Below are 23,159 nucleotides of genomic sequence, written 5' to 3'. Positions count from 1 at the left end.
ATTCTCTTCGTGGTTTTCTTTTCATTCAAGTAAATTCGACTGATGTTTTACTTTGTGGCGGTTTTGTGGTTTGGGAAAGGTGATGGGGTGAAAGCTCCGCAGCCCCTTTGCCCCGAAGTTGCTCTTCAGAAGGCGGCAGTGGGTTTATTCGTCGCTCGTGTGCCTCAGAATTTGACCGGAAAGGACAATAGCCGAAAGGGAAATTCAGTCTTTAGTTACATGCAGCTATCTCCCGAGACTGCCAATATATACCATTTAGTGCCATTTCTGATGACAGGAGGTATTTTATGTGTCCATTAAGAATTGGACAGAGACCACCGGCGAACTTCACTGGTTGCCAGTAGTGCTAGTAACGACTTTCCATCCCTACTGATTTGGCTGAGCCCCAGCTGGTGACGAGGAGGAGAAGGGCTCCATCCTCTTTCCAGACTCCAAGCTATCCAGTACGCCGGGCTTCCCTTGGTTTTATAGATGTATGGGTTTTTGTCCTGTGGTACTTCGGTTTTAAAACTCTAAAGTGGTTTTCTGATGGAGAATCTGACCGGTACTGCTTTCCCGCGATGACTCTTTACACAGCAGCATTGTGATCAGGAGGAACAAGTTTGTGATTCAACACACCTTGATTAATGAAAATTTTCAAAAATTTTCAAAAATGTTGAAAAAGTGGAAGAAGCTAGCACACTGATGCGTGGTTAAATTGGCCACTTTTGCTTTTCAGGGATTTATGCAAACACTTGTTTATTTAATTACATCTAATTTAAGGACACGCACGCAAGCGTTTTGCTTTGATCTATGACTTTCACAACATTCAGCAAATGCCACAGGAAAAGTGCATGAATAGCACCTTTTCTCACTTGGTTTCGTGTCCTACCACACATTCACACAACTTTGATGGGAAACTGTAACTGAACCTACATTTGCTCAAAAAAAGGTCACTTTGAAAGCTTTGAAGCACCTTTTAACAAACCTGTCCTGAATTTCAAGTAGCTGACAACACTTGAGATGGGTTGAGTTTCTTTGGAGTTCGGGTTAGACTGTGACCCTTTCATAGGCTTTCCCTGCACACGTTTCCCTGTCACAAACTGTGACCCAGCATTTACCTTCCAGGCTGTGCCTGCATCTCCTGCATGTACGTCAGGAAACAGGAAGAAGTTTGGAGTATCTTCCTTTTTGAAGGTTTTATTCAGTGTAACGTACTGTTCCAGACCTTTGTCGTCCTAAGTGAACTGGGAAATACTCCCCGCTTCGCGTCATGAAGAGTATTTTACTGGCTCCTCACTTTTTGTGCCATAGGCAATTGCTGTTTGTCAGGTAAAGTCTGCTGGGAGCTTGGCTAATGCAAAGCAGGAATTTGAAACAGTTGGCTCGCGTAGCAGGTATTACAGATTTACTGAGTATATCCTGTCATTTTCACAGGCCTGCGTCTCTCCAGGGACAGGGCTTTCCGGAGAAACAAATCAAGAAAAAAACCCTGGTTTATCTTCCCTCCACCCAGCGTCAGTTTTTCGCGGCTGTGCATAGGGACTGCAGAGCAGCGTGAAGTGCTGTGTAGGACAGAGGCTTCTCCAGGTGCTGGTGCTCCCACGGACAGTAAGTATCCAGCACCAAACCAGAGCACGCCAGAGGTTTACAACCATGTGGATTCTGGAGAAAGATCTTATTAAATCCAGCGTCCAGCCCATTGTTTGTACCATGTTTAATTTGCTCTTTCGCATTCTCTTTTTCCTCTGCCCATCCTTCGCCGCACGTTTCTTCCATCTCTCCTCCTCTTTCTTCTTCTTTTCCCTGTTCCAGTCTTTTTTCCCTGTGGCCTTCCCTCTTCTAGTGTTTACCTACCTTGGGCTGGGCCTCTCCTGCAGCCCCTGCCAGGCCGCTGGTTCCTGCTGCTCTAAATCAGTCCTCCCAGAGTCAATGGCTCCTCTCAGTCACTCACAGGAGGTGCAAATCCAGTGGGGCAAATTAAGCATAGCGACGCACAGGCAGAGCGGCCGAGTAGCCAGAAGGCTTCAGCAGCTAAAATTCAAGTGGGTTCAGATTTTTTTTCTTGCTTTGATTTGCTCAGAGTTTATGCTGAATTCTTTTGAGTATGGCATTTCCTATTTGTTTTCTTCCTCTTCCCTGCTGCCCTCCCTTCAGCTATGCTCATGCCTGTCAGTTTTTGTACAGTCTGTGCCTTGCCTGTGGTTTCCAACATTTGAGGGGTTTTGCTTTGCAGTATTTGTGCGCTGAGAGGCACTTTGCTTTGTCGGTGTGCTGCGTTTTTCTCTGGCTGCTGTCAAGGTGTCGCAGAGGTTGTCATTGTGTGAAAGTGGAAGGGGAAACTAACCCTGCAGGGAAACGGAGAAGGAAAATGTGATGTAGTATTCAGTTGTGCTCATTGTTGCTTTCATGTGTGAACTGCACCGCTATGCAGATATACCCTACACAGATATAAAGGGATGTAGCAGTGTAACGGAGGCAAGAAGCATCCCTGCTGATGGTCAGTGTGTTCCTGTTGAACCGCTGACTGGCAGTACGTACTGCATGGCTTTCTCACCCCAAGCTGGATGCAGAAATGCAAAGCAGATACAGCCAGCTCCTGCTCGTTCCTCCTGCCCAGTCAGAGACTCAAAATACTTTTGCCACTGTCATTCAAGCATCTGGCATTAACTTTATTTTAGTACCAACCACTACTGTTTTCTCAGTGAGGCAGGTGGATTACTTATATATATTCACCTACTCTCATGCGTGTGTACTTCAACACTGGGCTACATTCAGAAGATGCAGTTTGCATCAAGCGCATCCCTATAGCTGAAGTTTGCAATGAAAAGGCTATTATGGGCTTTGGCTCTCCATGCCACAAAAAAAAAAAAAAAAAAAAAATCAGGTGGTCCTAGCTAGCACCTGGCCGCACGTGGATTTCTTAGTCATGTCTATTGTTTTCATCCCATGCAGTGATGTAGCTTGCAAATGATAGCAATATAGCCTGAAATGTCTTTATATATTCTAGAAAAAAAATTTTCGCAGCTGTGTCTCCTGAGTTTTGCGAAGGAGGCTGAGGCATCAGGAGCATACACCGGTTCTTTCCCAGCACCAGCAGAGATGAAGGTCCTGAACAGAGATCTCACCCCAGAGAGTTAATCATCCCAAATGACCTCGGTAGAAACTTATTCTTAACTTTAAACTTTGGTCCTCAGAGTGCAGGATTTCCCAGTGGAGCAATGCATGCGAACTGACATCCGTTAAGACAAAATGAGCAAGCTCAAAAGAAAATTGCTCGTGAGTGCAAGGAGTTATTGGAGCTAGCTGAACCTGATTGCAGTCAATCAGGTTGTGCCCGAGAAATCCTTGATCAAAGCACACTTCCAGGCTGTGGTCCATAATGGTTGTCAGCTGCTGTCTGCCTCAGTCTACAGCTTAACTGCACCTCGGAGACAACTGCCTCCTGCTTTTATCTGTGTTGTGGGACCGTGTGCCCCAGAATACGCTCCCTGGTATGTTCAGGTTGGATTGTTTGTTTTCTTTTTCTGCATTTGAAATACATGGCAAACTCTTCTTTCCATGAATGTGTTTTGTTTCATTATAGTTAATAATCACAGCTACATTTCCTTAAGGTTGGCCTGTGTCAAAGCTAGGGGAACCGTCTGCCTTCCTTCTGATGCTTTCCCTCCCTCCCTGCTCTTCATGGCCTGATGGAACAGTTTCTTGTCACCGATACATGGACATTCAAAGGACTTGCCTAGCCTTTGATTTTAAGAACATGCTTTTGTAGCTATTTTCTTGAAAAAAAAAATGAGTATTGATTAATTTTTTTTTTTTCCTTGCATGCAAATAGGAGAGGAGGCCTGATTTGGCAGGATGCTGAACGTGCTCTGCCGCACAGTGAATTCTGTCACTTACTGCACTTTCCAGGCTAGCTGCTGGAAATGTCACAGGATTAATTTCAGAATGCCCTGAGGTGCCTGTTGGCTTTGTCCAAAATCATTACTCATTCTCTGCTACGTACACAAGCTTATTAAACCACGGTGAGACCTTAGTTGTGTTTGCTGTGTTACTGTTCATTTCCATTCTGTCCCGTCTAGGCTCTTACCCTTTGCCTACTGATATGTTACGTGAGCACCTTGCAGTGACAGCTAGCTGTGTTCTCTGTTGTGCATGCTTATTTTATGGCACATAGGAGCTAACCGATGCAAGGAAGCCAGCCACAACCTCCTCCAGGGCTACTCTGATGCTAGAGATCAGTTACTTGCGCTGTTCTCTGGCTTGTGCCCATCGCTTCTAGTCTGTGATAGTGTAGTGAAAAAATCAATAGCAGACAAATAAGTAGACACGATGTCATCCTTGCAGATAGGGAGGACTTGCAGGCAGCCAACAGATCATGTATGTGCTTTAAGAATGTTTGTGGAGTTACGATCCAAGAATGTGCAAATAGCTGCCCATCCCAGAGTTACGTGCCTGCGATTAGGGAGAAGTGCTAAACCATCTTGAGACTTGATTAGCATCCAAATCTGAAAGATGTGTCTTGTGCTGCTGAGCTGGTTGGGGTGATTTTTCTAGGGGAGTGAAGAAGAAACTATGTGAATGGAATCTCTTCCTCACCTTATCTCTGCTGGGGGCTAAAATAAAACTGGAGGGAGGTGGCTGGTGGGAGCTGGTGGGCTGCTCTGCGAAAGGGTCCTCCAGCGTGGGCTCCATCCAGCAGCCAGGACCGAGGAGCCCAGCGGCTTGCGCAGCCCCACAGGGAGAAGGACATCTCTTTGAGTCAGCCAGGAAACCTGTCTGCTGCCCGCTGTTTTCCCAGGGACCGATGTCCTCAGGAAGTAAAAGGTTAGCACGGGCTATCAGCAGACTGCTTTGGTGCGGAGACTTTTTTACGATTGCATTAACGTCTCTTTTCCTGTTGTCGTACAGAAATTATGACTCCTAGTGTCAGTGGTGAGATGAAAGCAGGAGCTCTTTTGCATGGGGCAAGCATTAAAAGCTAGCTGTTAGGTTAATCATAAAAGAAAATTAGTGCTGGCTGGCAGCTGTTTACTTTCAGAGAAGTTTGCTTTTGTGTTGTTACTCTTTTAACTCTTTGCACTCGTCTGTATCCTTTTGTACAGAGTCAGCTACGTATTTGTCACTGTCCTCTTTCGCTGCCTAACCTGGGGTCTGCTGCTGAAACTCCCCACGAGCTCAACTTCTCGACTAACGGGATAATTTGGGATCAGAGCAGAAAACTGGGAGATAGGATGGGTCTTTCAGGTGAGCAGTGTGTGACAACACGATAATGTTTGTAACCGGTTGTGAGAGGAGACCCTCTGGTTTCAAGGAGCGGGCTTTTTCAGGATGTACCCATACAGTGTTTAACAGTGCCATGTCAAAATAAAAATCATTGATTAAAAGTGCGCCTTACTTGTGCTGCTAAAAACACTTCTAGATTATACATACTGAAAACAGTAAATATTTAATGTACGGGTTTACTTTTCCTGGTTTATAGAGAGCTCAGTGGGCCTGACAGAGCAGCTAGACAGATGTGTTTATAGCGAGCTCCCCGGGCGGGTACAATGCTGCAGTGTTTTGCCTGCGAGCACCGCAGGGGCATGCTTAAAAAAATAAAAATGTTCCATTTACATTGGGGGAAAAAAATCCTGAGAATGTTTCTATTAATATTAGCTGGTGTAAAACCCCAAATTCTACATTTCAGGCCTTACATATTTCAAAAATAGAGGACTAGATGGTGGTTGGTGAGGATGTTGGGTAAAAAGCATTCCCTCGCTTACGTAGCTGGTGAAAGGGACAGTCAAGGTGGCAGTTCTTTTTGCAGGAGCAGAGGGTTGCTGCTGAAATGCCCCTGATGAAGGTCGGGTGCGAAGTGAAGAGTTCAGGAGCGAGCAGGGCAGGGCAGCAAACCCTGTGCACGGGGAGCGTGGGTGGGTGGGGGCACAGGCCAGCATGCCCTGCCTGGGGTTTCCATGGACTAGGAGCTGGGGCTCAGGACCACGGCTGAGAGCCTGGATGTTATCAGCGGGCATGTCCCTGAAAGGTGAGAGGGACCAGATGCTGTGCGGAAAGCAAAATGGCAGAGCCCTCCCCGCACGATAGGATGCACACACTTCCCACACCTGCGAGATGCTGACTGGGACGGCGGGAGGTCAACTTCCACATTCAGCGAGATTTTTTACGCGTTAGCTTTGAACTTGGCTGGGGTCTTACCTGAGCGCTAGCTTCTGATCTCAATTATACTGATGTTAAAGCTGATTTATCTGATCAAAATTAATGGCATTAATTAATTAGCACACATTAATTAACTGAAACAACTGACATTTGAGTTTCTGAAGAGCTCCCAAGGAATGGCTGGCTGCATCTGCCTCTCTCTGATTTCCTCAGACGTTATCCTCAGCTGAGAAGTAAGTTTTTTCGACAATCTGATTAAACAGCTGGCAGTTTTCTAACTTTTGAAGAAAAAAGATTAACTTTTTAAAAGGGATTCTTGGGCTGACTAACTTCTCAGGGAAGTTTTCTGTTGAAGAAAAGTAGAGCTAGGAAGTAGAAGTCTGTATTGGGGCTGGCTAAGCACTCTATGATTAAATATAGACATATATATATATATATATAAAAAAAATAATAGTCATCTCAGTGTGTGAGTAAAGCTAGGAGTCCTGGTGAGGTTGTTTTGCTTTCCCACCAACTTCAGCAGGAGAGGACATCTTTTCCCTGAGTGCAGGTGACCTGCCATCCTGGTAATACAAGGGGATGGGGCCATCCCATGGGTATCTGCTCAGTGCGGGACAGCATCATCCGGGTAAAGGCAGCTCAGCACCTCTCCTTACTGGGGCCTTCCAGCACAGGGGCACTGGGCTGCCTTTGTTTTCGAGCCCTGGGTGCAGCTTCCTTCTCCGCAAGCTCCTTTTCTGACCAGTACAATGCACAGACCACGCCATTGCACCTGGGAGCATTGCGAAAGGAGGGTGCTGAGAGAAGGGCGCTCCTATGCTGAGGGCTGGTATTGTCACAACAGCATTAGGGGCCATTGCACATCCAGGAGAAGTGGCAGAATAATGCAACTCTTTCTTTGCCAGCTGAACTACAGGCCATGTTTCAATACGGCCCGCTCGCACCTCTTTACTGTGCGTTAGTTGTGAGCGCCGATTCAAGCAAACCCAGCCATCTTAGACCCAAACTGAGATTCATTGATTCCAGCAGCAGCGCTGGCCTGAGGCACCCTGCTACGCTGTGGCTGCTCCCCGGTGCCTCGTTCCCCTGCATTTATGACCTCCTTCGTGCTGTTGGAGTGGCACACAGGTCTGCAGTAAAACAAAGACCCCAGCCCGGGTCTCCCAGGGGTAGCAAACCAGCACATTAAGCCACTGTGTGACCTGGCAAGGACTTGTGACTCTCTGGATTTTATGGCAGGATACCCTTGCCCGAGTATTGCGCGTCCAGGAGGCTACACAGTTGATGCACAGTCAGCTCCTGAAGGGCAGCTGGCATGATGACAGTAGACTTAGAAAATGAATGAATTGTCAGCTTCAGTCTGGATGTCACCATCATTTTAATGCTAATGGACTTTTTTCTCAGCCAGCCTCCTGTCTGAATGGGGAGCACAGAAACATCCCAATATTTATGGGATTTTAACTAGATTAGTTACAAACCTATAAAGCAAAGAAAGAGACAGTTCATCCAGTATTGGGGAGGGGAGTGTTAAAAATGCCACCTCAGATAAAATATTATGGGAGTTGAGTAACTGTAAATAAGAACCTTGCCTATGAAATAGCTTCTTATGTGAGCTTGGGATGAGGGCCAAGAGAACGTCTAGGGCTTGGGGAAATTTATTAGCCCAGATCAACAGGATTTCTGGGACTCAGGAGATGGGGTGGCAAAGAATTTGCCTGTTGGAGTCTGCACTTCCTCCTTTCATGCCTGCAGCAGGAGTCTCACTTAAAACTTTCAAGATGGTTCATTTGCATTTTTTGAATTTTCTTGGTTCTCATTAGCAGCTGCAGTTCTGTCCTGGGACTTGGGAGAGCTGGGTTCAAGCTCTGGGTTTCCACAGCCTGCCAGTGTGGTCCTGGACAAATCATTCATCTCCCTGTGCTTCACTGCCCCTCTGTAAAGAGGAGGTAAACGTTATTTCCTGACGCACGGGGATGTCAAGAGGGTGTGCTAAGGACTCAGCGGCATTCGGATACCTGAAGCATGAGTGAGAGCACTGTGGGTGCTTACAAATGACAAGCACATGCAGAGGAGCTACAATGCACAAGTTGACCCCTTGCAGGGGGAGGAATGGCATTTTGGTGGGGGGCGATGGGTCTTCCCTTTGATCCCAGTCATTTTAGTCACTCCCGTGATTCTCCTTACTCAGACACCTTTAATTTATATCCTCTGCCAGTGCAAACTGGCTGTCCTGATAGGGTCATTGGTGTCCTGATGATATTAGGGCCATCGTGGCTATGCATTCACTTTAAAAAAGGGCACATGCACATCAGTAGTGCACAACTTGGAAACCCACCACCTTTTGTCCCCCTGTTTTTCATCTCTCCCATTCCCATTAGCATCCTTCTGCTGTTCCTTTTGCTATTCCTTACCTGTGTTCAGCTTTCTGTCCAGGTTCTTCTAGCATGTGTCTCCCCTTCTGCCTTCACTTCGGTATTTCTGCCTCCACCTCCATCCTCACTCCCACATTTTGTCCATGTTTTATTTTTCTTATCTTGTTTTTGGAACCCATCCTTAGCCTCTCATATGTATTTCCCTTTTCCTCCCTCTAGTTCCAAGAGCTTTTCAGTAAACAGCATCCCTCTCCTATTCTGACTCATTACCCGCTGACAGTGGAAAGATTTCATCATGAAAGCGATGGAAAGATCTCCCGGTTTAGAGTCCGGGGTAGGTTAGGATGACCTCGCTCTGCCTATCAAGTGAAGAGCCACAGGGTCTAATTCCTCAGCCGATGTTTGTTTGCCAGTTTATCTCATGTTCAGTTGTGCTGTGTTCCCACACCAGTACAAGTACCTGTGTGGACTGGGGGGGATGCTGTATCAAGCCCCGTATCATCCTGCTCCCATATGATGGTAGCAAGTACCTCAGTGGCTGTTGGTAATGTACTTAGCTGAAGTGTGGGAAAACTCTCAGACTTGAACTTCGCTTTGTGTTTCCATGCCATATGAAACTCGTTGAATGTTTGTCCTTCCCTTCACGTGGCTGCTGCCTGCTCTTGTATTGCATTGACATATGTGAAATCTATTTGGTCCCCTTTTTAATATGCTGCTTACAGTATAAATACAAAAGCAGACAGTGCTTCTGAAGAAGAATAAATGTAATTGTGGTGGTGGTTGTTGTTATAAATAGTGCAAAGGATTTAGAAGCTATTTAGTCTTTCGGGCGGGAATCATAAGTCTTCTGTGTAATACAACCTTAAGGCTCTCATATTTAGCTATCGAAGTCTTCCCAGTTGTGATTGGCCCAGTTCACTCATTACTGTTTGGCTTCAGTGCAGGATGAGGATGCTCTGCTCTTCACGGGAGTGAGGCTTAGCCCCCAAAAATGTGGTGTGCTAGATCATATGCCTGACCTGTACATACGTATAGGGCCATTATTCGTGCAAATCAGGCATTTGCATGTGCAACTGGTCCGTTTGCATAAAGAACTGTGGTATTTCCACACATGAATTTTTGAGGTTGGTTCCTAAAATCAGTGCTGCATTTTTCCTCTGCTGGAGTGAAATGCAAATATTTATTTATTGACAGAGCTGGAGCTGATCGTTTTCCCTGTCCAGGTCTGAGCTGTCTGTTCCATCAGATGAAAACAAGTAGTATTCCGACTTCTTCTTAAAATGCATTTGTTCATAACCGCGTTAAAAACAATTGGTGCCTGCTGTCTGCCAGCCCTGGTAGAGTACTATATATATATATATTTGTGTGTGTATGTATGTATATGTATATCAAAAGGGGCTGAACGCCCAGAAATTCTCTTGGCAGCCCTGCTGTCTGGTTAGAAAAGGAAGTGAGCTACAAAATTTGAACATTCAGTTCTGAGACTTGAAAGCTTTCTGGATTTTATTACTGACTCAACAGGGTTTTCATTATGTATGTGGCCAAGAGGAGAAGTTTACGCAAGAGGAACATATTGTAGTTGAATGTGTTTGTAATTTTACACATTGTTAAATAATTGAGATAACTAGATGTCTCCTAAATGGACAAAATAAATTAAGTGTTAGCAGCAGTGTCACTGTGGCACAGACAAGTCAATACAAAAGAGTGGCTGGCCCCCATCTGAAAGCTGATTTCCAGTGCAGAGGGGTCCTGATCCAGATGCTGAGTGACATTTTGCTGTTGATGTGAATGGGAACCATCTTTCCCTCCTATCTGGAAGTCTCTTGCTGCCTGTCAGTCTCTTCTACTCCAGATGATAGCATCTTCAGCTTGCGCTTTTTTTTCCTCTGCTTTTTAGTAACTCAGTGCTATTTGAACAGCAGTCTGAGGCTAAGTTTCTTCTGCTCTCATTTTCATGTTAGTTTTGGGAAGGAAAATATTTTGAGAAGCAGATTATCATGCAAAGACAGAAGGTGTGGGCTGCTTGGACTAAGCTGTAAATACAGACTGAGGCTGTGTCCCGCTGTCCTGGTCACCTCCTGCAGCAGGGGATGTGCTGTCGGATCACACCCTGCGGCCAGTCAGCTCTGCCACAAACCAGCTTGACAGCAAAGTGAATTCCTGTCCCACAAACAACACGCTCCCAGCTAATTTTGCACATGTTCATGTGATGGGTATTTATTCTTCATTGTCTTAAAAAGGTATTTATTTTTAAACCTCTGTGGTCTCTGGTGCCGTACAGTCTTAGTGCACGTGTTCTCATGAAACTACTGTCAGTGGGAAACGCTATCTATATGTGCCTTTGCATTTTACGTGTGGGAAGCCGAGGTACAGGGAAAATATAAGATCACTGGATAATTCGGGCAGGAATTCAGAACCCAGTCTGAACCTCTCTTGCTCCAGTTTACGCTGGAGCCTGGCTCTGTCTTCTGGATAACCACCCCAGAGGTGCCGGGGGCTGCTCTTGGGCCCCTCCAGAGCCTTCCCTCCTCCAGGGCAACCAAGCCCCCTTCCCTTAGTCCGGCGGGCTGACGGCCGTCTTTGCTGCCGGCTCGAGCCCGGTGCGCACGCAGGAAGCCTGCATCTTCGCGGCTCTTCACCCCTATGGCAGCCACCAAGCGTGGGAGGGAGAATCGTTGGTTTAACAGGTACCGTGATGGTGTGCTCAACGCTGTGCCGTGGCTGCACCGCAGTCCTGCTGCTGCCTGCGACAGCAAACTCCGTAGTCACTAGAACGTGCTTGCCTTCGTTTTCGGTCTTTTTAAAAAATTATATCGCTTTAGGGCGTATGACACCACCAACTTTGTAAATCAAGCTGGGTAGCCTCTCATTTTTGCCTTTGGTTTGTTCCATTTGTTCTGTTGTGTATCTTCATGGAGAAACATCTACTCTTAACTGCTCTTGCAAAAGATACCTGTGAAGCGGTGTTTATCGCAGCAACAGCCGATCTGTGGCACTGAACCACATGCAGGTCAGCAAAGTTCAAAGGTGTTTCCCTGCTGGTGCTACATAAGTAGTCTTGTCGAGGGTAAACGCGTATGCAAAATAGATCCACTTTTAACGTGGGAAATGCAACGCATGCCTGCCCAGCTGTGTGTACCAAACAGAGGAGTTTACCAGCTTTTTTTCCACTTACCCCTCTGTTGCTGTGCTGGGTAACCCGTGGCAGGGCGGTGCAGGGGTCGGGATGCTCACGGATCCTCACGGGCATGGCAGGAGGTGGGAGAGCAGAGACTGGGCTGCTGGGCTTGCGGGGGACACGGTGGGGGGCCCAGGAAGGTAACTGTGCTGATGCCCAAGAAGGTAACTGGGAGCCTCTGTCACGGCTCCCTCCCTCCCTCGCTGTCCTCAGCCCTCAAAGGTGTGTGGTACATGCCCAGTGCCCCCTGGCCTTGAGAAGGTTTTCATTTGTGGCTGCTAGACTCAAGACTGTGGGCTGCTCCTGCTTTATAGTATAATGTTTTTGTAACACTGTTATGCTGGCTTTCTTACTGAAAGCATCTTTTTTTAGTCACTTTTGCCTGCTAGTTCGCCCTCTGGTTTTGAGTGCATTGGATCAATTTCAGCCAACCATGAAAAGAAGGTATTTGTTTCCAAGAGATTAAGCTGGAGGCAGAGCCCAGGAAGGCGAGCAGCCGGGGGGAGGAGGGATACCCTGCCGATGCCCTGGGAGAGCCGGAGGCCTGAGCACAGCTCCGGTTAGAAGCTGGAGGAATCCATGGTGAGGAGGCAGAGGGAGAGGCTGTGAATACCCTGACCACAGAAAGTGCCTCCTTGGCGCTCATATGGTCTTCAGACACCAGAAAGTCCAACCGCAAGACACAGATCCATAGGAAATGAGGTCTCATTAGTTCCACTGCCCACAACTTGCTCATGGCTCCACCAGCGCTTCCAAGCGGTCGGAAGGTCTACTGGAAACTGGGCAGATGTCTTCCCTGAGTCACCCTGCTTTTCCACCTCCCCAAGGTCGAGGTGCTTCGCAGGCCAGGGCGCTGCTAGAGGAGGTGATGTCCAGCTGTCCATCATCATACAGGCATCCAACCTGCCTCCGGTGTGCTGGCACGTTGAAATCCATCTGGATCTTCTTTGTGTTTTTGCCGGAGATTTTACTAACCAGAAAAATGTAGCATTATAAGAAGGCAGTACCAGCTTATTATTCATATCCTCACCCCGGTGAGAAAGAGCCAGAGAGCATGTTTTAAACGTAGCCCATGGTCAGATGGTGTGGAGAGTGCTGGAAGCCTGGGATGGTCTGGCAGAAAAATAATTTCCCCTTTTAAAACCACTGAACAGTCCTTGTTCCTCCACACTCCAGCTGGTTAGCTTGGCCACGCAGCCCGGGCACGGAGACGTGGCCGGTTCCACCCCCGATGCCTCCCAGCACCCCGGGTGAGCTCTTGCTGCAGCCTTGGCCGCCGTGGGCGAGGGACGGGCTCTGCCTTGATTTCGGCTGCCGGGGAAGAGGGGCTGGGGCTGGGTCGACGTCCTGGAGGGACCTCCTTTCCTCTTCCCTTGCTGGCGGCTTTGCAGCCTATTCCTGATGCGGAGAAGCTGCGGGGGGGGTTGACCTTTCGGAGGGAGGGTGTGCGTTCTCACCGGGAGCAGAGGCAGCAGGGCTGGGCAGGGGAGAGGGCCAGGGGTGCTGCCCGGTGTCGGTGCTGCCTCGTGGGGTTGGGCTCCCGCCGTGGGGCTCGCCACCACCCTGCCACACTGTCCTGGGGGGAGCGATGGGAGGTGGTCACGCAGCGCTCGGGAGAGGCTGTGCGGCACAGCGCACGGTTTAAAAGAAGAAAATAGCCCTTCAAGAGCATCACTGGGGAAAAATTACCTGAATGCTTGGGCAGCCGCTGTTCAGTGCGTGCTAACAGCAGCTCAGATTTTGTGGAGCTGAAAGCACTGCCAAGCCTTTTCCTCCTGCCTGTGTAACGCTGCACCTCCACCTCCCATCTCCCCCGCAGAAACACAGCAGCCCGGTGACACAGAGTTTTCCAGATATGATACATTTCTCTAAAATTGCTTTCAAATGTTCCTAGCAAGAAACTGCGCTGCTCATTCTGCCCGTGGCCCTGCGTGGCCGGCGGCGTTGGCGTGGGTGAGCGCGGCGAGGCTGTGGGTACGGCCCGCGGGGAGCTGCCGGCCACCATAAACACAGCGTCCCCCAAAAGGCGGGTTATTGCCGGGGAGGCACCGCCGATGCCCTTCCTGGTGCTGCCCGAGCCATCCTCTCCGGCCGGCCACCACGTCGCTGGTTTGAGCGCTGAGCCCAGCTGAAATGGGCAGCCGGCAGGTCGGTGGACAGCTGCAGCCCAGAAATGGCACATCTGGAAAAGGCGGTTGAGCTGGTCCTGGGGGTGATCCCCTGCACATCCCAGGGCTGAGCCAGCTCATCCCTGTTTGCAGGAGGGTTCCCTGTGCTCCCCGGGGACAGGAGGGTTTGGGAGGCAGACGAGCGAAGATGACTGGAGCGAATCCGCAGAGCTCGGAGGAATTCGAGTGAAATGCCAACGCCATCCTTTGATGCTCCTGCCCCGCGTCCTTTCCGCCTGGCTCTGTAAATAGGCCCCTTCTTAAATGGGAGGGGAAGGCAGCACTTCAGTATCAAATCTAGTCCATTAAAAACAAAATGATGGAGAGATTTACCTCCTCGGAGCCCACCTGTCAGTGTTTGCAGTTTTACTATCATATTTTCCAACATCTTCCCAGTGTTTTTCTCTCTTCTGTTGCTGTACACAGAGGCAGAGGAAACTTGCCTGTGCAGAGGAAAAAGTGAACCAGGCTTTCTCAGATGTTCTAATAAACAGCCTGAAAAAGCTTTACACATTGATCCCATGCCATTTTAGTCATCAGAGGTCTTATTTACAACTGTAGCTTGCTTAAAAAAAAAAAAAACAAAGCAAAACCACTGTAGACCTTCTGTATGTACAAATCACCTGGCTGCCTGAAGAAAAAAATCTCCCAAGAAAATTGTAAGTTCAAAAGAATATTGTTTTTTTTAAAAAAAAAAAACAACCAAACATTAATATTGTCCTTAGGAGAAGATGGTACCATTTAAAAATGCTAAATGAGTCTAACAGCCCTAGCATCTTCTGCATGTCTCTTGGCCTCATTCCATGATGCTCATAAATATTTGAACCTTTTGGGGCATTAATCCTTTACAGCAAAGCTGTTAGCCTGGAAGGACTGCATCCATCTGAAACCCCATGGCATAGTCTGATAGTTTACAGGGAGGGATTTTGGGGGTTTTGTTTTGTTTTGGTTTGGTTTTTTTAGTATTATTTTTTTGCAAATGGGGATGAGTGGAGGGGGTTGAGAGGGATGCGCAGAAGGCAGCAGTGTAGTGGTGCTGGCAGGGCGTTGTGTAGCTGCCTGTCTTTGGCAGGCCCTCACAGGGCTCTCCTGCCACCCTGGCAAACCGCATGTGGAATTTCTTGTTTACTTCCCCTGTTTGAAGGCAAAAATTAAAACAGCTTCACCAGAGAGGACTGAGAAGATGGGTTCCGATAGCCACCACAATGGTGCAGCAGGGAGAGTTAAGCAGCTCCAGAGTGATTTGGAGCAGTGCTAAGACTGCTCTAAATTACTCAATCTATTACCAAATTGTAGGAGTTGCCATCCTGGAGTGTGCTGGGGTCCAGCCAAAACCTTCTCATGTCCAGTGAGTTGCTGGCAGATTCCTTGCTCAGTGATGGCACAGGAACGCGTGCAGTAGAGCATCACCCCGGTGTGGGCCAAGGACACCAGTCATCTGCCTTGGCTGCATCGGCTTCCCCAAAACTCCCTGGTGGGCAGGCTGACACAGGTATTTTTTGGAACAGTTTTGTTCCAGCTGGAGGAAACAAAAAAGGTCAGCAGCCAAATGGAAACAGAAATGTAGCATCTCTTTAAAAACAAAAAGAAAAAAAAAGGTAAGAAGGTGAGGTGATTGCAACATGTTTGTAATCAGCTGTCACACTGAAAAGATCCAGCGTGAGGCTCTGAGTTCATGTGGAGTACAGAGCAGCAGAATTGTATGCAAGTGTTTTATTTCATTAGGAAAATCAGCATTTAATCTGTGTGGGAAATGGTAAACTTTGTTTCCACAGAAGTCCTGCTTTTTAAAATTTATTTATTTGTTTGCCATCATACACATTGTGTTAGTTAAAGAAAAGTATTTAAGTCACAGAAAATATGACGCAGAAGATTCAGGGTGCCATTTGATAAACAATGGGCTGCAAGTTGTCAAAAAAAAAAAAAAAAAAAAAGAAGCAAGTCTGGCACATGCTGAATCCATTCCTTTCTGTGCAGGAAGAAAAATAACAATTTATTTCCCATACGGCCAAACTCTTTCACAATCTGCATTGCTCAAAGCTTGAGTAATGGCCAGCAGCAGCAGGGACGTTCGCCTGTCAGGACGATCTTTGCAAGCAAAGAAAGGTAAGTCAAGCAGTACGCCACCAAGCTCTCGATGACCCTGTGGCCGATACAGTGGGTTAGCAGCAATATTGTCTGCATCTTGATACAGGGTTAATTAGTTTTCCCTGCCAAATAGCAGTGGGCAGCTTCTGAAACATGCTGAATTGTTTTCCATTTGGGCCAGGTCCACTCATGGTGCTGGTTTGGCCGAAGGTTGCTTATGTGCCTCAGATGCCTAAAATGAGTTGGTTTACAGCATTACCGATTACTGACTCAAGATGGTGATACAAACAGTGCAAATTTGGATCTCGTCTTTCTGCTTCATGTTGGCTGACAAGTTAATCTTAAAATAATAATTATCTAATGGGGAAAATCCCACCGATCTAGACAAGTGGATTAGAAAAATAGCCACCCTCACTGGTAAGAGTCCCAAAGTAATTTTTGAACCATGCTGTGCCTAAGGGCCATGGACATGTACCTGTTATCAAACAAAGGAGCAAAAGGCTGGCAAGAATTCCCCTTTAGTCTGCCTGGCATCAGTAAATACCTGCAGGTCAGCAGAAGATGTATTTATAGTTGTAACCACATGAAGCGAGAAAGCCTACACTTGCCCTGTATTTTTCCATGAGAGAGGTGAAGTAATTCAGGGTTTGTGAATAGATCACTGTTCCTGGACCTTCTTTTTTGACCCTGATTCCCTTTATATAACAGTCTTCTGTTCCTCCTGTGGATATGTTTTTTTTTTTTGCTGGGAAAGTTATTTTTGGAATGATGGCTTATAATTGATGTTAAAGCATGTAATAAGGCGCTTATATAAATTCTTTGTGCTCACACTTGTTTTATGTAATTGCCACCAAAATTCAGCCACTTGCTTTCAATTTTCTTGCCATGTTTACATCTGCTTTTGTTTCCTCCCCATTATTAAGTTTCCCAAACACATTGTTGGACATCAAGGATTCAATTCAAAGTCCAGAGCTGCAATCTATTCTGTTCGTGCAAAAGTATTGATGTCTTAATAAGTTAATTGTCACGTTATGTCATCCCCTTAGGCTTTTTCTCTGAGGGGGGAAAGCTAGTGAGCTATTTTAACATATTTATATGCATTCAGAAAGACAAGGTAATGAATGAATGTATATTTAGGACCTACTCTGCTTCCCCTTAAACCCAAGAGAGGAGGGGTAGAGCAGGGAAAGAGAATTTTTTCTGCTCAGTTTGTGGAAACCTAAATCTGGCTTTTCTACAAATAAAGACCACCAATACTTATGTACTGAAATAGCTGAAATTTTACCAGATAGTGACTTCATAGCATGAGGCCACATCATTATTACGTAAGAGTGCTCTGGCTATCTGCATTTCGAGATACTTTCAATATGCAGGAATGAAAATACATTCTGGCAGAAGGCGGGAGACCGGAAACTTTTGCTGGGAGGGTGCTGTTGAATAGAGGCATGTTTTCTTTGCATCATTTCTCTATTCTTGAAAAATATCTAATAAACAAAGCTGATTTTGCTAAGGGAACAGATACAAGGTCTTCTTGCAAAGGTTCTTCTTTTTTTACTGTAAACCATACTCAGACTGGGATACTTGCCAGTATTATTATGCCCCTGAAATCTTGTTTAGGCATACCATCAGTTTGGCCTTGCCTTTTGGAAATATTGAGCATGTAGGTTTTCCAAATCGAATATGGGCTTAAAATCTTTAAAATTCTTAACTTCTGCTTAAATGCCTTAAGGCCTGAGCCTGGAAATGAAATGCATGGAAAGCTCCACCTTGCTCCTAGTCAGAGGAATGCATGTTTTGAACAAAATCGGGTTTGGTAACCCACATTTGAAAAAGCCCTGGAAGCTTATGGTGTCAGTGACTCGTCCTGGGGGTGGATAGTGCTGGGGCTCATACTGTTTTTTTTAAGGGATATTTTTACCCTTGTTTTGTTTCCCAGTTCAAGAGCTTTTTTGTGAATGAGATAATCTGTTATTTTCAAAACTACAACTAGGTACTTTTTAGACTGTTGATTTGATGCCATTTTTGGTACCCTTTATGTCTTTCCTGTAACTCATTCCCAGATCTGAACAGATACTCTCCAACATGTGGTAAAGTAATTTCGTCTCTGAAGTGTATATAGATCATTACAGACTGCATCCCAGAGCAGGTGTCCATGGATGGGGATGACCATTTTCCATCTGTTTGTTTTATTCCCTGGCTTATTTGTCACTATTAAATGATTACTGCAGTGACAGAACTCCCCAAGTATGCATTACTGAATTTCTATTTCAGCCGGGAAGGAAGATGATAGCCCTTTGGCACGCGCGCAGCCAAGGGAAGACAAATATGAACAAAGTGGGGCTTTCAGTTCCCATATCTTTGCGAGATCGTTTTTTCAAAATAACCTTGTAAGGCTTAGTAACGAGCTTCTGCCAACACAGGCTCAGCTGCAAAACCATCGAGGTCGGAGGCGAAACCAGGCGGAAAGCAGGGCAGAAGCGGGGTGGCCGGGAGAGCCCTGCAGGTGACGGCGTGCCCGGGGAGCGGGCAGGGGGACGGACTCAGGCTGCTCGAGGGCGTAGGAGCTGCCCCCCGCGCTGCCGAGGTCCCCCCCGGCCAGCCTGCCACGCTGCGAGGAGCAGCTAGCTCCCTGCCTGCGCTGGGGAAAGGCAGGGATTGTGGACCGCATTCAAAGTCCGGGTGAAGGCAGTGAGCCCAAGCTTGGAAGACCAGTTAAGTTCAGCTCAACATGTTTGTTAAGCTCGACTGATGAGGCAAAATTATATTCCCAAGCACTACTTCTTTCTTGGTTACCGGTACTGAGTCAGTTAATAGCGTAAGCTTAACTTATAAAGTCTATTTTTATTCCGTTGCGCAGTTCCATTTAACTATAAATATTCCACAGTGTCAGATAAATCCCATCAGAAACTGAAGTGCTTCTATAAAAACATGGCATTATTAGGGGCCCATCCTGATCCTTTGTCCCTAAAAGCATCTGGTGCTCCCAGAGCGTAGGTAAGAAAGAAGCAAGTTACCAAAACACATACCAGATTTAAAGAGCAAGCTTTCAAGTAATGCTTTGACACATCACTGAAACGATGGGCTACAGAGTTGCAACAAGTCTAGGCAGGCCACCGGCCCAGCTGGCAAAGCGCTCCAGAAGCCGTGGGTCAACGCAGCCTTAGGGCCGGGAGATCAAAGAGCACGGGGGCTGGAACCGGGCTGCTCTTATTTTTAGGGTCCTGACTCAGCGCAGCCTGCGAGGATAAGGGCTGGGAGGTTTCCCAGTGGCAGCTGCCGGCTCCCAGCGGAAGAGCCGGCTGCTCGCGGCGGGCAGGGGCTGCCCTGCCGGGGCCGGGGCTGTGGCTCGTTCATGGCTGTGGCTTGTTTTGAGTCAGGAGCAAAGCAGCTAAGAGGAGCCTGAACTCTCCCGCATCCCGGTGCACCTCTGGTGCCCAGGGTGATGGTGCTGGTGTTGCAGAGCGGTGGGAACTGTTGGCCTCTGACACCCATCTACGACTCCCTGGTGTATCTCTGCTTCCAGAGGTGCATTTTTAACAAATCTTAGACTTTTAGAAATTGCAGCATAAAGGTTGATCTCTGTGCAGCAACCTTCTTTGTGACCCTCTTCCATGCTCCGGTGAGTGTGAAAGCTGACAGGGGATGGGTGCATGGGGCAGCAGGAGGCCTCTGGACCTGGGGGAGCAGCCATCTCATGCTGGTGACGGGCACGCACCTCTGCCAGGAGAGCGGGGAAATGAAGGAGCTGTGTGCCCTGGCACGCCGTGTTAGAAATGAACGGCACCGAGGGAAAATTCACTGGGAAAGGTGTTTGCACAAAACACCTAGAAGCCTTTCAGGCATTTTTTTGAGGTGGGGACAGGAAGGTATTGGGGAAAAACCTGTGGGTTGGAAATGTATTTCCAACTATTTTTAAAGTAAACAAATTCCTTTTGAAGTTGTGGGCTTGTTGCATAAATTGTGCATTTGACAGAGTAAGTGGTGGGATGTTATGGTAATTACTAATGTCCCTTGAATATTTGGTTAACCACTATATATAATCCCACATGCAGTAGCCTTTCCAGGGAGAATTTAGATCTACCCTTTGGGCAGGATTAAATGTTACTCTCTTGTTTCAGCAACTTTTCAATTATTTAATTCCAGAACAAGGAGTTTTTCATTTGGGGAGGGGAAAAAACGTGTCCTTTTGACATCTGACTTTTAAAAACAGGTTCTGTTTGTACCCGCATGTGCTGAGCTGTGAGGTGACTGCCTGGGCACCGGGCAGGAGGGGTGGGAAAGCTGTCCCAGCTAAAGACCCTGGGTCTGTTGCAGAAATGGATTTGACTTCTTTCCTCCCTAGACCCAGACACACAGAAAATGCATTAGTGCAATGCTGAACTCTGCGTTTCAGGTCAGATTCTTGCAGAGATGTTAACGCTTGAGAAGGTACCCATCCCTAACCTGCTTCTCCTACTGGCATCTGAAACATACTCACCCTGGCCCGCAGTTTTTCTTCTGCCTGTTATTTTATCCTCACGTTCCTTCTCAGTTCTTCCTAGGAAAGTCTGCCTTGGTTCACAACCTGGAGCCTGCACACACACCGGGCTGTGTAGGCTCGAGGCAGAAAGGTGATCTGCTCTCCCTTAGCTCAGTTTTTCTCTGTGGGGAATGACATATCCTTGGGCTATCATCCTTGCTTTGCAAGTCTAAAATATTGCTTGAAGATACAAGCATATGCGCTTAGGTGATTGCCTAAATCAGTGTTTTTCTTCGGTGTATTAAAATACAAAGACAGACCTATGCTTTTAGAGGAGTTTCTAGTCTGGGTCAGATTGCCTAGACTGAATCTCTAAATGGTATCAGTACCTCTCTGCTTAGCTTTACAGCATGCTTTTGTAAATTTTATTTGTATCCAGTTGTTGTTAGCCATTTTCAGCTCGTTTGTTGCCTGGTTGGGATGCTCATCTTGCTCTTCGTTACTGAGGCAATACATGTCTTACAGTACTCTAGCCAGAGCTACCCGATGGTGTGACTTGTGCAGATGCTGAGCACTCTCTGTGCACTGCCTCGCTCACCTTCCTTCTGCTGGTACTTCTTCCCCTATTTTCCATCTTCATGACAGTTTGTCTCATAAACGCACTCGGGTGTAACCAGCACAGCTCCTCACTACTGTTCTGATACCAGAGAAGAAAACAGGCTCTGTAATTGCTATCTTTGATACCTTGTTTTTCAAGACATTAACTGCAAATAAAATAACACATTACAGCCACTTAGCAACAGAAATCCTTATAACCAAGTTAAAATAAGATCTTAGCTCACTAGAGTACAATTTGAAGCTTAGGAAAATGTCAGCCACAAGCCCTTGCGCTCTTCTGTATAAAATAAGTCTGGGTCTAGTTTCCAACAATTACTTTAAATACAAATTAAATATGTATTTCACTAGGGAGAGGCCTTTTTATAACCTGCAGAGGTTACAAGAGCAAACTTTAACAAGCTCTCGAAGTAGAAACTGTGGCAATGGCTCTGGTGCCTTTTTGGACATAGAAACAGGGTAGCCGTATGGTGTGAGGCATTTCGATATTTAGATATCTGCAACAGAAATCCAGTAGCCCACATATTTTAAAATGTGTATAATTTCTTGTTTCATTTTCCATCTTCGCATGCTCACTTGAAGGCTTCCAGCTTTGGCTCTTTAAGTTGGTCCAAGAGTCAGTCAGCTGAAATGATACATACTGCTAATCACGCTCTGCAGAATTAACTGGGCATAGGACTAGTGTTGTTCCTAATCAGCACGAGTAAACATTTATCAAATACTAGAAACAAATATTGCCAAATCTGTTCATTTTCGTACTACGTGGAAATAGAAATGGCCTTCCCTGTGGTAAATTGGCAGTGCCCAGAAATTTGCTGGGTGCTTTAAGGGAATTTCTCTTATTGGAGACGGCACAAGTTTCCTGGCTAGAGAGCTTAATAATCCAAATTTAAGCAAGACCAAGAGCTGAGTTTTTCTGACAGAAGTGGGGACGGAGAGCAGGGGCCAGAGCCAGAGACAGCAGTTTTGGGGTCTGGGCACTGGCTCTGGATGGGGATTGTGGCGGCCCCCATCTGAGCAGGGCAGCTGGGGGAAGTGTTTTGTACCTCCTCAGCCTTCCCACCTGTGCGGGAACCCGTCCTGTCCCGCCAGCCAGCTCCTTTGGCAGCCCTGTCTGCGAGCGCCCACGAGAAGGGTTAAGTAGTATCGCAATGTGACATAACTTGTTGAGAAGCTAATGCAAATAACCGGGCATTACTGGGTTTGCCTTGTGAGCAGGCTGGCAAGAGTGAGTTTGAGGAGGGATTTAAAAGATAAGACATGGTAAGCTGAGCAGAATTAGCAAAACATTTCCTTATGGAGAGGTGGTGCAGAAGAAAGAGAGGAAAACATCAGTCTGGGTGAGCCTGAAAGGAGGAGCACCAGGAATGTGTGTATAAGAGATGGTATTAGAGTCTGATGAGACCCAGGCTGGATTTTCGAAGGAGGGTCAAGGAGTAGATCTGCAGATGGGAAAAACATTTATACTGAGGCCAGAGGGACCTAGGGCAGCTCCCACCGGCTTGGGGCTTGCTCTGAGAAGCCCAAACCTGATGAAGGACCATGAAGAGCTGCGGTTTTGAGGGATCCCAGAGTTGGGTGACTTCAAAAGCAACATTATAAGCCAGCGGTGTGGGGTGGCCGAGTGCCAGGGTGGCAGAAGGGACACTGCGCTGCAGTCATGACCAGGTCAGCCCAGACTTCTCAGTAGAGTTGTAGAGAAAGAAATATCGGAGCCTCAACATATTTTGGGAGGACGGAAGGGATAAGGAAATGGAGGAACCGAAAGTTATCCAACTCGGAGTGCTTGAGTGGAAAGAGAGGTGGTGAGACTGCTGACAGGAATGGGGCGAGAGGAAGGGGGTTAGGAGGAACGTGAGGATTCAGTCGGTCGTACATGAGTGCTCTGTGCAGCTCAGCATTGCCTCCCTGCTCTCACCCCTGCCATCTCACTGGGAAACCCTCCAGGACACAGACATCCCTGTGACGAGCTGGCTGCCCCAGGGGCAGCTGCTGCTGCTGTGGCCAGAGCACAGTGCGAGGGGCTGGGGAAAGCTGCTTCCCACTACCACTTGCCTGAGCCTAGTGGACTTGGTTTCTGTCAACCTGTGGCCTTTCAGCAGCTCCAAATCCAGTCATAAATTTTAAAATATGTTATGGCT

At 47.1% G+C, this 23,159-nt stretch overlaps 1 protein-coding gene across 1 annotated transcript in view; it reads right to left on the bottom strand.

Annotated features, from left to right (window-relative positions):
* CYR61 (cysteine-rich, angiogenic inducer, 61) overlaps window positions 1-11,760 on the bottom strand; it is a 16,538-nt gene extending 4,778 nt beyond the window's left edge. The window contains exons 1-2 of the mRNA XM_010582746.1: window positions 11,686-11,760; window positions 10,863-11,306 (exon numbers count right to left, since the gene is read on the bottom strand). Of these exons, the coding sequence (XP_010581048.1) occupies window positions 10,863-11,306; window positions 11,686-11,760 (519 nt within the window). The remainder of the gene's footprint in view (window positions 1-10,862; window positions 11,307-11,685) is intronic.
* Window positions 11,761-23,159: the final 11,399 nt, after the last annotated feature.

The sequence above is a fragment of the Haliaeetus leucocephalus genome, unplaced genomic scaffold, assembly GCF_000737465.1.
Source record: "Haliaeetus leucocephalus isolate CR32 unplaced genomic scaffold, Haliaeetus_leucocephalus-4.0 Scaffold848, whole genome shotgun sequence".
In the NCBI taxonomy this organism is placed as follows: Eukaryota; Metazoa; Chordata; class Aves; order Accipitriformes; family Accipitridae; genus Haliaeetus; species Haliaeetus leucocephalus.
This window is presented reverse-complemented; position numbering and strand designations above follow the sequence as displayed.